This window comes from Bombina bombina, chromosome 2 (assembly GCF_027579735.1).
Source record: "Bombina bombina isolate aBomBom1 chromosome 2, aBomBom1.pri, whole genome shotgun sequence".
In the NCBI taxonomy this organism is placed as follows: domain Eukaryota; kingdom Metazoa; phylum Chordata; class Amphibia; order Anura; family Bombinatoridae; genus Bombina; species Bombina bombina.
Genome location: NC_069500.1, coordinates 869463572 through 869480329, shown reverse-complemented (window position 1 = coordinate 869480329; position 16758 = coordinate 869463572). Strand labels below are relative to the sequence as shown.

The 16758-nt window shown below is 37.7% G+C and overlaps 1 protein-coding gene across 1 annotated transcript in view; it reads right to left on the bottom strand.

Annotated features, from left to right (window-relative positions):
* Positions 1 to 16758, bottom strand: part of FGF5 (fibroblast growth factor 5) — a 96497-nt gene that overhangs the window by 67034 nt on the left and 12705 nt on the right. The window contains exon 2 of the mRNA XM_053700131.1: positions 5442 to 5545. Coding sequence (XP_053556106.1) covers positions 5442 to 5545 — 104 coding nt within the window. The remainder of the gene's footprint in view (positions 1 to 5441; positions 5546 to 16758) is intronic.

Here is a 16758-nt window from a genome sequence, read left to right as displayed (position 1 = left end):
ATTATTTTCAATAAAGGATACCAAGAGAGCAAAGCAAATTAAATAATAGAAGTAAATGTGAAAGTTTACAATTGTATGCTCTTTCTGAATAATGAAAGAATACTTTTGGGTTTTATGTCCCTTTAAGATTGTCAAGAACAAAAGTGAAGTTTACATGCTTATTGGCTGACACAGTAATCATTCAGCTAACAAGGACGTTGCTGGTTTGTTATTTAACAGTGTAAATTTGAAGCCTTTTGTGCCTGCAGAAAAATCTTCCCCACCTTTAGAGTAACATTTTTTAACCACTTAAATGAATCTAATTAATTTTTTCATGAATACATTTCATTCTTTCCTTTTTTTTTTGTTAAAAGATTCTTCATATATTGTTTTTCAAAAAATACAAAAATATGGAAAGATTCTTGTTTTTTGTAAATGTGTCTAAATCCAAATGCTTATGTCTAGTTAGTACAATACGTATTATTGATGTTGCGTTATCAAATTGTGTATTTGATCTCTGTGTCCTTTTTAAAGGCATAGTCTAGTCAAAATTAAACTTTCATGATTCAGATAGAGCATGCAATTTTAAACAACTTTCTAATTTACTCCTATTATGCAATTTTAAACAACTTTCTAATTTACTCCCATTATCAATTGTTCTTCGTTCTCTTGGTATCTTTATTTGAATGTAAGCTTAGGAGCCGGACAATTTTTGGTTCAGCACCTGGGTAGCGCTTGCTGATTGGTGGCTACATATAGACACCAATCAGAAAGTGCTACCCAGGTTCTGAACCAAAAATGGGCTGGCTCCTAAGCTTTACATTCCTGCTTTTTCAAATAAAGATACCAAGAGAACAAAGAACAATGGATAATAGGAGTAAATTAGAAAGTTGCTTAAAATTGTATGCTCTATCTGAATCATGAATGTTTAATTTTGACTAGACTATTCCTTTAAGCACAGCAGATAATAAAAAGTATGGGTCACACAAGCCTAACTGCTGACAGCGCTGATTCTTTATATACTGCATTATATCTAACAATGATTATTTTAAGGTCAACACATTAAAACTTTAACTGCTTCCTTCTGGGTATAACAGTTGCACAAACACTGCTTGCACAATTATAGGAGATTTACATGTAAACAAAGTAGCATACAAAATCTATTAAAGGGATAGAAAGGTCAAAATTGAAATGGGCATTAAAAACCCCCCAACTGTCCCAATTTTCGCGAGACAGTCACGATTTTAGGGGTCTGTCCCCCTGTCCCGGGTTGCCAGCCATCCATCTGTCCCGACTTGCCCCATGCATTAAAAAAAAAAAAATGTTTTATTTATTTAATTCTATTGGGCCCATACTCAGAAGCTGGCTTTGCTCTCACATAGTTAGATACCTGTTAGATTCCCTGTGGAAAAGGAATGGTGTGTGGGTTAAACAGGAGTAAGAAGGCTGTATACACTCTGACCACGGGTAATGGTGACCTCTCTAACCTACCTCTGGTAGTGATGATGTCTAACCCCTGGTGATAATACTAGCATGCCTTCAGTTTTATACAATGAGCTGTGCTAATACCAGGGTAACGAACAGTGGCAGCCGCAGACTGCCAGCTAATATGCTTGCCAACCCCAGGACCCCATACAATGAATTACAGATACCCATATATGATGTAGTGTGTGTGTCTATCTGTATCCATAACTGTGTGTGTGTATCTGTATGTATAAGTTTATGCTATGTAGTGTGTGTGTGTCTGCATGTATAAGTGTATACTATGTAGTGTCTGTGTATCTCCATGTATAAGTTTATGCTGCATGTATAAGTGTATGCTAAGTAATGTGTGTGTGTGTGTGTGTGTGTGTGTATCTGCATGCATAAGTGTATTCTATGTAGTGTCTGTGTATCTGCCTGTATAAGTGTATGCTATGTAGTGTGTGTGTATCTGCATGTATACGTGTATGCTATGTAGTGTGTGTGTATCTGCATATATAAGTGTATGCTATGTAGTGTGTGTGTATCTGCATGTTTAAGTGTATGCTATGTAGTGTGTGTGTGTGTATCTGCATGTATAAGTGTATGCAATGTAGTGTGTGTGTATCTGCATGTTTAAGTGTATGCTGTGTAGTGTGTGCGTATCTGTATGTATAAGCGTGTGTTTGTGTGTGTGTATCTGTATGTATAAGTGTGTGTGTTTGTTTGTATCTGCATGTATAAGTGTATGCAATGTAGTGTGTGTGTATCTGCATGTATAAGTGTATGCTATGTAGTGTGTGTGTATCTGCATGTATAAGTGTATGCTATGTAGTGTGTGTGTATCCACCTATATAAGTGTATGCTATGTAGTGTGCTATTGTGCATTTTTGCTGACTTTAAAGGCCAGAATCTAGAATATTAATGGGGAATGCAGAGAGCAGTTTTAAAGAATTTATTATTAAATGTCCAATTAAGATAAAAATATTTAGCAATGTCTTTGCAAAGGCTAATTAAATACATAGCTCACATAGCCATACCAGTGGTTTGAGCTTGTGTTTGATTTGCTGCCTAAGTGCATTAAAAGATATGACTTTACTTAGAATTTTATTTATATTACTTTAATCTTATGATTTTTTAATCACCACATTTCAATTTTTTGCCGCGGGGGAGGGGGGGGTCCCTCTTTGGAATTTTGAAATGTTGGGAGGTTAATGCATTTACATTTTTCTGTGTTTTTCAGTGGCATATGCACATAAGCTGTGAGTGACACATGCACAATCATTTAAAAACCAACACGTTCTCATAGAGTCAACAAAAGCTTCCATGACATAAATGATGTCCTCACTGATGCAATACACAGCACCTCCAGTTCTCTAAACAGGCATTGGGGTCAATTTATTAAATGTCGAGTGGACATGATTCCGCCCGACCCCGCTAATTACCGACAGCATACGCTGTCTGCATTTAATATTGCACAAGCATTTCTTGTGAAATGCTTGTGCAATGCGGCCCCCTACACATTCGCTAACAGGGGGTGTTAATCTTCCCGATCGTATGGGATCAGGATGATTGCAGTCCGGCACCTAAAAGGTGGTGGTCAAGTTAAGGAGCAGCAGTCCTATGACTAAGATTTGAGCGCAGATTCTCTATTCTCCCCCCCCCCTATCTTTCACTGTATATCCTATATTTTTGCTTTACATTGTACTTTGAGGATATATATATATATTTTCAATGTAGATGGTTGATACAACTGTATATATAATGAATACCATTTATTTTAAGGGTTTATATATTAGCATTGTCACTCTGATTTTTTATTTATCGTTAGTGATTGGCAAGGGGCTTGTGCAAAAATTGAGAGGGGGCAGATAGGTTGCCTAACTGGGAACATTAATAAAAAATGGGTTGTATATATGTCTCTCTCTCTCTCTCTCTCTCTCTCTCTCTCTCTCTCTCTCTCTCTCTCTCTCTCTCTCTCTCTCTCTCTCTCTCTCTCTCTCTCTCTCTCTCTCTCTCTCTCTCTCTCTATATATATATATATATATATATATATATATACACATATATATATATGTATTAGAGTTGTTGGATCCTTAGTATTTGGATCCTTCATGAGAATCTGATGTTTGTGTTGGGATCTTTCACTAGAATCAATCAGGCTATGAGAAGATCCGAACGTTACGAGCAGCACTCCACTTCCGCATTTGGACCCTCACAAAGAATCAGAATGCACACTCTTAATCTATATAAAATATACACAATGTGAATAGTGCATAAAGGATATGCCAATATAGTCCCAAATATAAGGAATGCTGATTATAGCTTTTCCAAGAACCTCCATATAGACACATTATTGATTTGCACCCCTCAAAGAATAGAAACCACACAACTAAATTTCCAAATTTGCTTATAAAAATCGGTATTTGGGAAGAAAAATGCTAGGGGAACATACCAATACTTACCAATTTAAGCAATTGTAAAATGAGGCTAATTATATTGCTTAAAGTGCTTACCTCTACTCCTTTTTGTTTGAAAGCTCCAAAGGTAACCGTGTTACTGGTGGCTTTCAACTGCCTTCTTAAAGGAACACTGAACCCAAATTTTTTCTTTTGTGATTCAGATAGAGCATGAATTTTTAAGCAACTTTCTAATTTACTCCTATTATCAAATTTTCTTTATTCTCTTGGTATCTTTATTTGAAATGCAAGAAGTTTAGATGCCGGCCCATTTTGGTAAACAACCTGGGTTGTCCTTGCTGATTGGTGGAAAAAATCCATCCACCAATCAAAAAGTGCTGTCCAGAGTTCTTAACCCAAAAAAGCTTAGATGGCTTTTATTTCAAATAAAGATAGCAAGAGAACGAAGAAAAATTGATAATAGGAGTAAATTAGTAAGTTGCTTAAAATTGCATGCTCTATCTGAATCACAAAAGAAAAAAATTGGTTTCAGTGTCTCTTTAATGCGTTCTCTTGTGACTTATTCCTGTATTAGCTGTGGGCACACTTGTATCCTTTGAGGTGCCAATACAAGAATTATTATATTAGTGAATGTACACAGAGATGACTTCCCCACTTGCAAAGAATGGAAGCTGTTTTGGCAGAGCTAAGTAATTTATGTAAACTTAAAGGGACATGAAACCCAAAGTTTTTCATTCATGATTCAGATAGAGAATACAATTTTAAACAACATTCCAATTTAATTCTATTATCTAATTTGCTTCATACTTTAGATATCCTTTGTTGAAAAATAGCAATGCACATAGATGCCCTAATCACATGAGGCATCTATGTGCAGCCACCAATCAGCAGCTACTCTGCCTATTTATATATGCTTTTAAACAAAGGATATCAAGAGAATGATCAAATTGGATAATAGAATTAAATTGGAAAGTTGTTTTAATCATGGTGTGCTCTTTCTAAATCATGAAAGAAAAAAAATTGGGATTTTATATCCCTTTAACAATTTGTCTCCTTAATAATGCATAAGGGGTTAAGAACAAGAATGTTCATTACGTCTTGAAAATGTTTTAGAGTCACACATGGTGAACAATTGTCTATAAATATAACTGCTGCATTTTTATTTTTAGAAAATAATATAACATTATTGGAGCTCGTTTCATGTCACAAGGTTATAAAAAACAAAGTATGTATGTCAAGGTTTTCGGACAGGCAGGCTATAAATCTGCTTTTACTGTTTGTAATTTTCTGCTTACATGATCAATAACAAGCAAGCATAGGTATTAGTGTTTGAAATGATATCTGTTTGTATGCACATGCCATTTGTTTTAAAAGCAATGCATAATATGAAGATGTTAAGCTTTTATAGCAGGTGCCACCTCTCTCTCTGTCTATCAATCATCTACCTATCTATCTCTCTATCTATCTATCTATCTATCTATCATCTATCTGTCTGTCTGTCCGTGTAGACATAGAAAATCACAGTTACACCAAAACATAATTGAAATTAGCTTGCAGTTCAGATGAAATATTGCTACTTACAATTGCATGAAGTTTTCCTTTCTTTGACATGGCTAAGAAGGTATTGCTGAAAACTCCTCTTATGCCTACAATCCCCTGAGAGACAGCAAATATTTCCAAAACACCTAGAATGACAGAAATCTCAAAATAAAAGTCTGCTAACATAAGGGAAACTAATAACAGTTCACATTTTCAGTAGCTGTGGTTATGTATCTTTCATGAAGTCCGTGTGAACTCATCAACCATTTTATTAGCATTCACTTGAAACGTAAAACCTACTCAGACGTCTGGGGATTGGGTTTAAAGATTGCACCAAGTACTACACTGTCATCATTTGTAGTGGTTTTATTTGTGCTGTTAACATGTAAGTTAATATATTGACTAACATTAATGGGGGGGGGAATTAAATGTGTGTTTTTTTTTACAAAGTAAGGAAGGAATATTTAAAAGGTACATTCAATTCAAACTTTAGCCAAACATGATTCACCATAAAATTATTTATAATATGAAGGTAAGAAATGTACTGCACATTCATTATTTAATTTGGCCAGTTTACCGGTAATTAAAGGGACACTGAACCCAATTTTTTTCTTTTGTGATTCAGATAGTATGCAATTTTAAACAAGTTTCTAATTTACTCCTATTATCAATTTTTCTTCGTTCACTTGCTATCTTTATTTTAAAAAGAAGGCATCTAAGCTTCTTTTTTGCTTAAAAACTCTGGACAGCACTTTTTTATTGGTGGATTAATTTCTCCACCAATCAGCAAGAATAACCCAGTTTATTCACCAAAAATGGTCCGGCATCTAAACTTACATTCTTGCATTTCAAATAACGATACCAAGAGAAGGAAGAACATTTGATAATAAGAGTAAATTAGAAAGTTGCTTAAAATTGAATCACGAAAGAAAAAAAATTGGGTTTAGTGTCCCTTTAATTATAACAATTTTTTTTATTGCTGTCTGGTGTTTAATTAGCCACAAAAACAGGAAAAAGGTAAATACCACCCTGGGATTGGAAAACAAAACAAATTTAGCAAACAAAATTGCAATTTTAAATGCGTTGTAACATTAATTTGTTTGCATATGTTTTACAATTTCTTATAGATACTATGAATGCATTAAAGTGGAATTTAATGTAATTTGAAGCCAACAATATTACTACACATGAAAGCCAGAAGGGAGGTTTCCCATAAATATTTTTCTAAATAGTGCATAATATATTTTACAGGAGGGTTTTACTTTATATGTTGGAAATACTGTGAGAATGGTTTTTGTTTTTTTTCTTGACATCATGAACTGACATCAGGAATTTGCTATGAAGACAGCAAATTATTACCACATTTACATGGTTGGAGACACTTTAAAAATGGAGTAAATGCACACTTCAAAGAAAAAGAAGGAACTGAATAAGATATTATGTTATAAATTTAGTGAGTGAATGGGTATCATGGAATGGAAAGTAACCGGTTTTACTAACATTGTGGTACGTATAATAATTATTGTGCAGAAATTTCTGCAAGTAATATATCAAGGAATCTGAGGCATAAATAAAAAAATAAAAAATAGCATGAGTTTAAAGACAGACTGAAGGGGTAGTTTAAAATTCAATTAACAGTTTCACATAATTTATTCAAAAGGTACATACACATGATAATAATAAAACTACTACTAATAATAAATATAATAATACTAATAATACTAATAATAATATAATAATAATAATAATAATAAAACTACTAATAATAATAATAAATATAATAATAATAATAAAACTAATAATAATAACTATAATAATAGTAAAACTAATAATAATAAAACTAATAATAAAAATAATAATGATAATAATAAAACTAATAATAATAAAGGGATAGTAAACCCCCAAATTTTCTTTTATGATTCAGATAGAACATACAATTTTAAACAACTTTCCAATTTAATTCTATTATCAAATTTTCTTCATTCTCTTGTTATGCATTGCTGAAGGGACAGCGTTTCACTACTGACAGGAAGCTGAAAATATCTATTTAGCCAATCACAAGAGACAAATGTGTGCAGGCACCAATTAGCAGCAGCTCCCACTAGTGTCTGATATGTGCGTATTCATTTTTTAACAAGGGATACTAAGAGAACGAAGCACATTTGAAAATAGAAGTGAATTTAAAAGTGTCTTAAAATGACACGCTCTGTCTGAATCATGCAAGTTTCATTTTGACTTTCCTATCCATTTAATAATAATTGAGGACATAGGAGTATGAATGTACAGTTTTAAAAAAATAATTTCTCAATATAAAAATGGTAAAAGAAATGTAAAAAGAAGGTTCACATATTGCTTGCTCCAGCTTTCTGCTAGCAGCTCTCAAATATTTTTTTTTAAATAAATAAATATTCTTGACAGACTATGGTATATAATCTCAGGCACTATAAACAACAAAATATCTGTTACTCATTAATCATTTGATTAGTAACTGTATGATGGCTATAATTATTCTGGGAAAATCAAATAGACAGATAGATAGATAGATAGATAGATAGATAGATAGATGATAGATAGATAGATACAGGGAGTGCAGAATTATTAGGCAAGTTGTATTTTTGAGGATTAATTTTATTATTGAACAACAACCCTGTTCTCAGTGAACCCAAAAAACTCATTAATATCAAAGCTGAATATTATTGGAAGTAGTTTTTAGTTTGTTTTTAGTTTTAGCTATTTTAGGGGGATATCTGTGTGTGCAGGTGACTATTACTGTGCATAATTATTAGGCAACTTAACAAAAAACAAATATATACCCATTTCAATTATTTATTTTTACCAGTGAAACCAATATAACACCTCAACATTCACAAATATACATTTCTGACATTCAAAAACAAAACAAAAACAAATCAGTGACCAATATAGCCACCTTTCTTTGCAAGGACACTCAAAAGCCTACCATCCATGGATTCTGTCAGTGTTTTGATCTGTTCACCATCAACATTGCGTGCAGCAGCAACCACAGCCTCCCAGACACTGTTCAGAGAGGTGTACTGTTTTCCCTCCTTGTAAATCTCACATTTGATGATGGACCACAGGTTCTCAATGGGGTTCAGATCAGGTGAACAAGGAGGCCATGTCATTAGATTTTCTTCTTTTATACCCTTTCTTGCCAGCCACGCTGTGGAGTACTTGGACGCGTGTGATGGAGCATTGTCCTGCATGAAAATCATGTTTTTCTTGAAGGATGCAGACTTCTTCCTGTACCACTGTTTGAAGATGGTGTCTTCCAGAAACTGGCAGTAGGACTGGGAGTTGAGCTTGACTCCATCCTCAACCCGAAAAGGCCCCACAAGCTCATCTTTGATGATACCAGCCCAAACCAGTACTCCACCTCCACCTTGCTGGCGTCTGAGTCGGACTGGAGCTCTCTGCCCTTTACCAATTCAGCCACGGGCCCATCCATCTGGCTTATCAAGACTCACTCTCATTTCATCAGTCCATAAAACCTTAGAAAAATCAGTCTTGAGATATTTCTTGGCCCAGTCTTGACGTTTCAGCTTGTGTGTCTTGTTCAGTGGTGGTCGTCTTTCAGCCTTTCTTACCTTGGCCATGTCTCTGAGTATTGCACACCTTGTGCTTTTGGGCACTCCAGTGATGTTGCAGCTCTGAAATATGGCCAAACTGGTGGCAAGTGGCATCTTGGCAGCTGCACGCTTGACTTTTCTCAGTTCATGGGCAGTTATTTTGCGCCTTGGTTTTTCCACACGCTTCTTGCGACCCTGTTGACTATTTTGAATGAAACGCTTGATTGTTCGATGATCACGCTTCAGAAGCTTTGCAATTTTAAGAGTGCTGCATCCCTCTGCAAGATATCTCACTATTTTTGACTTTTCTGAGCCTGTCAAGTCCTTCTTTTGACCCATTTTGCCAAAGGAAAGGAAGTTGCCTAATAATTATGCACACCTGATATAGGGTGTTGATGTCATTAGACCACACCCCTTCTCAATACAGAGATGCACATCACCTAATATGCTTAATTGGTAGTAGGCTTTCGAGCCTATACAGCTTGGAGTAAGACAACATGCATAAAGAGGATGATGTGGTCAAAATACTCATTTGCCTAATAATTCTGCACTCCCTGTAGATAGATAGATAGATAGATAGATAGATAGATAGAAAATGCACCTGTTGGACAGAATTCTTAAAATATCCAAGTTAGTTTCTTTAGTTTCTTTTTTAGAATAAAGTTAGGTTGATCAGATTATTTTTCACTTCTCAGTTGATAAGTATTAAGACTTTGCTCTTGATTATAAGTGTAGTTAACTGATCCTTTTACAAAGAATCACTTAAATAGGGGATTCTTACCCTAATATGGTAGCACTGTATTTATTGCTATGTTTTTTTGCGCTTCCATTTATTTTTACCCTGGGGTATGTGTGGAATGTGTGGAATAAGATTGTTCTATATATATATATACAGTATGCAACAGAAGTGAGTATACCCTGGGCAATATCAAATTATTTAAAATTGTATCCCCTCTCAATAATTGTTTTATTTCTAAGTTGACAAGTAGAGTCTTTCTGATTATAAACAATCAAGAACAAATACTTTAGAAAGATTATATTGAAAATACAGACAACAAAGTAGAAACTTAATGCAACAAAAGTGAATACACCTGTAGTCACTGACACGCAAATTAGATCACTGAAACAAAACTGAGTACACCTATGATTTCCAATTAACCTAATTGTATGAGCATAGCTACCAGAACAGTCTATTTTTTGACCAATAGGCTGTGTCTATCTGCAAGTTTGCATCATGTCTCCACATGGAAAAGAATTGCCAGAGGAATTGAAAAATCTGATTGTGAACTTCACAAAGATGGAAAAGGATACAGGAAGATTGGTGACCAACTAAAAATCAGTCAAAACACAGCTGCAGCAGTAATCAGGAGGTATAGATTGATACACAGTGCCAAAAATCAGAGCCGCAGTGGCTGTCGTCCTAAAATGACGCCACGGACAGTGCACTCTTTGCACAATTTAGCTCGGAAAAACAGGCAACAGGCATTCGCTTCAGATTTGACTCAGGGATTATCAATAGAAATTGGAGTTTCTGTGACAGCTCAGACAGTGCTAGGGACATTGCATAATGTCAACTTCTTTAGACAGCATCCAAGGAAAAAACCCTTGCTTGCTCTTCGGCACAAAAATGCAAGATTAAACTTTGCTAAACAACATGAAAAGCCTGATGAATACTGGGAGCACATTATTTGGTAAGATGGCCAAGACCAAGATACAATGTTTTGGCTCAGATGGAGTGCATCATGTTTGGTGTGAATCTGGTCAGGATTATTACAGTAAATGCATAATCCCAACAGTGAATCATGGAGGTGGGAGTGTGACAATATGGGGCTGCATGACTGCAAAAGATGTTGGGGAGATGACATTTATAGGTTACACCATGAATGCCTGCAATATACCAAAATACTGGTTGACAAGATGACTCCCAGTCTTCAGAAGTTTGGCAGAGGACGAATATTCCAGCATGATAATTATCCAAAGCACACTGCCAAAATAACAAAGGAGTTTCTAAAGGAGAAGCAAGTGAAAACTATGATCTGGCCAAGTAAGTTACCTCACTTGAATCCAGTAGAACACCTTTGGGGTATAAAGAGAATGGTAGAGCAACACAACCCATCCAGCAAAGAGCAGCTGAAAAAAATTATCTCTGAAGAAGGGCAGAACACCCTGGACACTGGTTTCCTCCATGCCAAGGAGAATTGAGTCTGTCATCAAAAACACAATTTATGCTTACCTGATAAATTTATTTCTCTTGTGGTGTATCCAGTCCACGGATCATCCATTACTTGTGGGATATTCTCATTCCCAACAGGAAGTTGCAAGAGGACACCCACAGCAGAGCTGTAATATAGCTCCTCCCCTAACTGTCATAGCCAGTCATTCGACCGAAAACAAGCCGAGAAAGGAGGAACCATAGGGTGTAGTGGTTACTCTAGTTTAAATTTAAAAATTACCTGCCTTAAAATGACAGGGCGGGCCGTGGACTGGATACACCACAAGAGAAATAAATTTATCAGGTAAGCATAAATTGTGTTTTCTCTTGTAAGATGTATCCAGTCCACGGATCATCCATTACTTGTGGGATACCAATACCAAAGCTAAAGTACACGGATGAAGGGAGGGACAAGGCAGGAACTTAAATGGAAGGAACCACTGCCTTTAAAACCTTTCTCCCAAATATAGCCTCCGAAGAAGCAAAAGTATCAAATTTGTAAAATTTTGAAAAAGTATGAAGCGAAGACCAAGTCGCCGCCTTGCAAATCTGTTCAACAGAAGCCTCATTTTTAAAGGCCCAAGTGGAAGCCACAGCTCTAGTGGAATGAGCTGTAATCCTTTCAGGAGGCTGCTGTCCAGCAGTCTCATAGGCTAAGCAGATTAAGCTTCTTAGCCAAAAAGAAAAAGAGGTTGCCAAAGCCTTTTGACCTCTCCTCTGTCCAGAGTAGACAACAAACAAAGCAGATGTTTGACGAAAATCTTTAGTAGCTTGTAAGTAAAACTTTAAAGCACAGACCACGTCCAGATTGTGTAACACAAGAATGGAACCACAATCTCTTGATTGATATTCTTGTTAGATACCACCTTAGGTAAGAATCCAGGTTTGGTACGCAGGACTACCTTATCCGTATGAAAAATCAGATAAGGAGAATCACATTGTAAGGCAGATAGCTCAGAGACTCTACGAGCCGAGGAAATAGCTACCAAAAAAAAAAAAAGAAAGAACTTTCCAAGATAAAAGTTTGAGATCTATGGAATGAAGAGGTTCAAACGGAACTCCTTGAAGAACCTTAAGAACCAAGTTTAAGCTCCATGGTGGAGCAACAGGTTTAAACACAGGCTTGATTCAAACTAAAGCCTGACAAAATGCCTGAACGTCTGGAACATCTGAACATCTGCCAGACGCTAGTGCAAAAGAATAGACAGAGCAAAAATCTGTCCCTTTAAGAAACTAGCTGACAATCCTTTTTCCAAACCTTCTTGGAGAAAAGATAAAATCCTAGGAATCCTGACCTTACTCCATGAGTAACCCTTGGATTCACACCAATAAAGATATCTACACCATACCTTATGGTAAATTTTCCTGGTGACAGGCTTTCGTGCCTGTATTAAGGTATCAATAACTGACTCAGAGAAGCCACGCTTTGATAAAATCAAGCATTCAATCTCCAGGCAGTCAGCCTCAGAGAAATTAGATTTGGATGGTTGAAAGGACCCTGAAGTAGAAGGTCCTGTCTCAGAGGCAGAGACCATGGTGGAAAGGATGACATGTACACTAGATCTGCATACCAGGTCCTGCGTGGCCACGCAGGTGCTATCAGAATCCCTGATGCTCTCTCCTGCTTGATCTTGGCAATCAGTCGAGGGAGCAGAGGAAACGGTGGAAACACATAAGCCAGGTTGAAAGACCAGGGCGCTGCTAGAGTATCTATCAGTGTCGCCTTGGGATCCCTGGACCTGGATCCGTAACACAGAAGCTTGGCGTTCTGGCGAGATGCCATGAGATCCAGTTCTGGTTTGCCCCAACAGAGAATCAGTTGTGCAAATACCTCCGGATGCAGTTCCCACTCTCCCGGATGAAAAGTCTGACGACTTAGAAAATCCGCCTCCCAGTGCTCTACACCTGGGATATGGATAGCTGATAGGTGGCAAGAGTGAATCTCTGCCCAGTGAATTATTTTTGAAACTTCTAACATCTCTAGGGAACTTCTTGTTCCCCCTCGATGGTTGATGTAAGCTACAGTCGTGATGTTAACCGACTGAAATCTGATGTACCTCAGAGTTGCTAACTGAGGCCAAACCTGAAGAGCCTTGAATATCGCTCTTAGTTCCAGAATATTTATTGGAAGGAGAGACTCCTCCTGAGTCCACGATCCCTGAGCCTTCAGGGAGTTCCAGACTGCACCCCAACCTAGAAGGCTGGCATTTGTTGTTACAATAGTCCAATCTGGCCTGCGAAGGTCATACCTTTGGACAGATGGACCCGAGATAGCCACCAGGGAAGAGGATCCCTGGTCTCTTGGTCCAGATTCAGTTGAGGGGCCAAATCTGTGTAATCCCCGCTCCACTGACTGAGCCTGCATAGTTGCAGCAGTCTGAGATGTAAGCGTGCAAACGGCACTATGTCCATTGCCGCTACCATTAAGCCGATTACTTCCATACACTGAGCCACCAAAGGGTGCGGAATGGAATGAAGAACCCAACAGGAATTTAGAAGCTTTTGATAACCTGGACTCCGTCAAGGCAAATTTTAATTTCTACAGAATCTATCAGAGTCCCTAGAAAGGAAACTCTTATGAGTGGGGATAGAGAACACTTTTCCTCGTTCACTTTCCACCCATGCGACCTCAGAAATGCCAGTACTACGTCCGTATGAGACTTGGCAATTTGGAAGTTTGACGCCTGTATCAGGATGTCATCTAAATAAGGGGCTGCTGCTATGCCCCGCGGCCTTAGGACCGCCAAAAGCGACCCTAGAACCTTTGTAAAGATTCTTGGGGCTGTAGCTAATCCAAAGGGAAGAGCTACAACTGGTAATGCCTGTCTTGAAAGGCAAACCTGAGAAACCGATGATGATCTTTGTGTATCGGAATGTGAAGATAACCATCCTTTAGATCCACTGTAGTCATATATTGACCCTCCTGGATCAGTGGTAGGATGGTACGAATAGTTTCCATCTTGAACGACGGAACTTTGAGGAATTTGTTTAAGATCTTTAGATCCAAAATCGGTCTGAAGGTTCCCTCTTTTTTGGGAACCACAAACAGATTTGAGTAAAAACCCTGTTCCTGTTCCTCCTTTGGAACTGGATGGATCACTCCCATAACTAGGAGGTCTCGTACACAGTGTAAGAATGCCTCACTCTTTATCTGGTTTGCAGATAATTGTGAAAGGTGAAATCTCCCTTTTGGGGGGGAAGCTTTGAAGTCCAGAAGATATCCCTGGGATATAATTTCCAACGCCCAGGGATCCTGAACATCTCTTGCCCACGCCTGGGCGAAGAGTGAAAGTCTGCCCCCTACTAGATCCGTTACCGGATAGGGGGTCGTTCCTTCATGCTGTCTTAGAGGCAGCAGCAGGCTTTTTTACCTGCTTACCTTTTTTCCAGGTCTGGTTTGGTCTCCAGACCGTCTTGGATTGAGCAAAAGTTCCCTCTTGTTTATTATTAGAGGAAGTTGATGCCGCACCTGCCATGAAGTTTCGAAAGGCACGAAAATTAGACTGTTTGGCCCTAGATTTGGACCTGTCCTGAGGAAGGGCACAACCTTTTCCTCCCGTGATATCAGCAATAATCTCCTTCAAACCAGGCCCGAATAGGGTCTGCCCCTTGAAGGGAATGTTAAGTAGCTTAGATTTTAAAGTCACGTCAGCTGACCATGATTTAAGCCATAGCGCTCTGCGCGCCTGTATAGCAAAACCAGAATTCTTAGCCGTTAGTTTATTCAAATGAACAATGGCATCAGAAATAAAATAATTGGCTAGCTTAAGTGCTCTAAGTTTGCCAAGTATGTCATCCAATGGAGTCTCTACCTGTAAAGCCTCTTCCAGAGACTCAAACCAGTACGCCGCAGCAGCAGTGACAGGGGCAATGCATGCAATGGGCTGTAGGATAAAACCTTGTTGAATAAATATTTTCTTAAGGTAACCTTCTAATTTTGTATCCATTGGCTCTAAAAAAGCACAACTGTCCTCGACAGGGATAGTAGTACGCTTTGCTAGAGTAGAAACTGCTCCCTCCACCTTAGGGACTGTCTGCCATAAGTCCCGTGTGGTGGCGTCTATTGGAAAACATTTTTCTAAAAATAGGAGGGGAAGAGAACGGCTCACCTGGTCTATCCCATTCCTTATTAATAATTTCTGTAAACCTTTTAGGTATTGGAAAAACATCAGTACACACCGGCACTGCAAAGCATTTATCCAGTCTACAAAATTTCTCTGGCACTGCAATGGTATCACAGTCATTCAGAGCAGCTAAAACCTCCCTAAGTAACATGCGGAGGTGTTCAAGCTTAAATTTAAATGTAGAAATATTAGAATCAGGTATCTTTCCTGAGTCATTAACATCACCCACTGACTGAAGCTCTCCTTCCTCAGCTTCTGCATATTGTGAGGCAGTATCAGACATGGTTCTTAAAGCGTCAGTATGCTCTGCATTTTGTCTCACCCCAGAGCTATCTCGCTAACCTCTAAGTTCAGGTAGTCTGGCTAATACCGCGGACAGTGTATTATCCATGACTGCCGCCATGTCTTGTAAAGTAAACTCTATGGGCGCCCTAGATGTACTTGGCGCCATTTGAGCGTGAGTCCCTTGGGCGGGAGTCAAAGGGTCTGACACGTGGGGAGAGTTAGTCGGCATAACTTTCCCCTCGTCAGATTCCTCTGGTGATAATTTTTTTAAAAACAGAATATGATCTTTATTGCATAAAATGAAATCAGTACATTTGGTACACATTCTAAGAGGGGGTTCCATTATGGCTTTTAAACATAATGAACAAGGAGTTTCTTCTATGTCAGACATGTTTATACAGACTAGCAATGAGACTAGCAAGCTTGGAAAACACTTTAAATCAAGTTAACAAGCAAATATAAAAAACGGTACTGTGCCTTTAAGAGAAACAAATTTTGTCAGAATTTGAAAAACAGTGAAAAAATGCAGTAAATCAAATGAAATTTTTACAGTGTATGTAATAGGCTAGCAGAGCATTGCATCCACTTGCAAATGGATGATTAACCCCTTAGTTCAAAAAACGGATCAAAAAAACGAAATAGACGGTTTTTTTTTTGTTTTTTTTTAACAGTCACAACCAACTGCCACAGCAAGCTGTGGTCCTACCTTCCCCAATAAACGAATTTGGAAAGCCTTTGAGCCCTTTAGAGATGTCCTATAGCATACAGGGGACTCCTGAGGGAAGCTGGATGTCACAGTTTGTAATTTTAACTGCACCAACTGTAACTTTTATACTATAACAGTGGAAAGCCTCAGTAAAACTGTTTCTAGTCAAAATGTAAGCCAGCCATGTGGAAAAAACTAGGCCCCAATAAAGTTTTATCACCAATGCATATATAAAAACGATTAAACATGCCAGCAAACGTTTATATTGCAATATCATAAGGGTATTACCCCTGGGAGTAAGCATGATACCAGTCGTTATTAAATCACTGTATTCAGGCTTAACTTACATTAATCCGGTATCAGCAGCATTTTCTAGTGTTTTCCATCTCTAGAAAAAATTATAACTGCACATACCTGATAGCAGAATAAACTGCACGCCATTCTC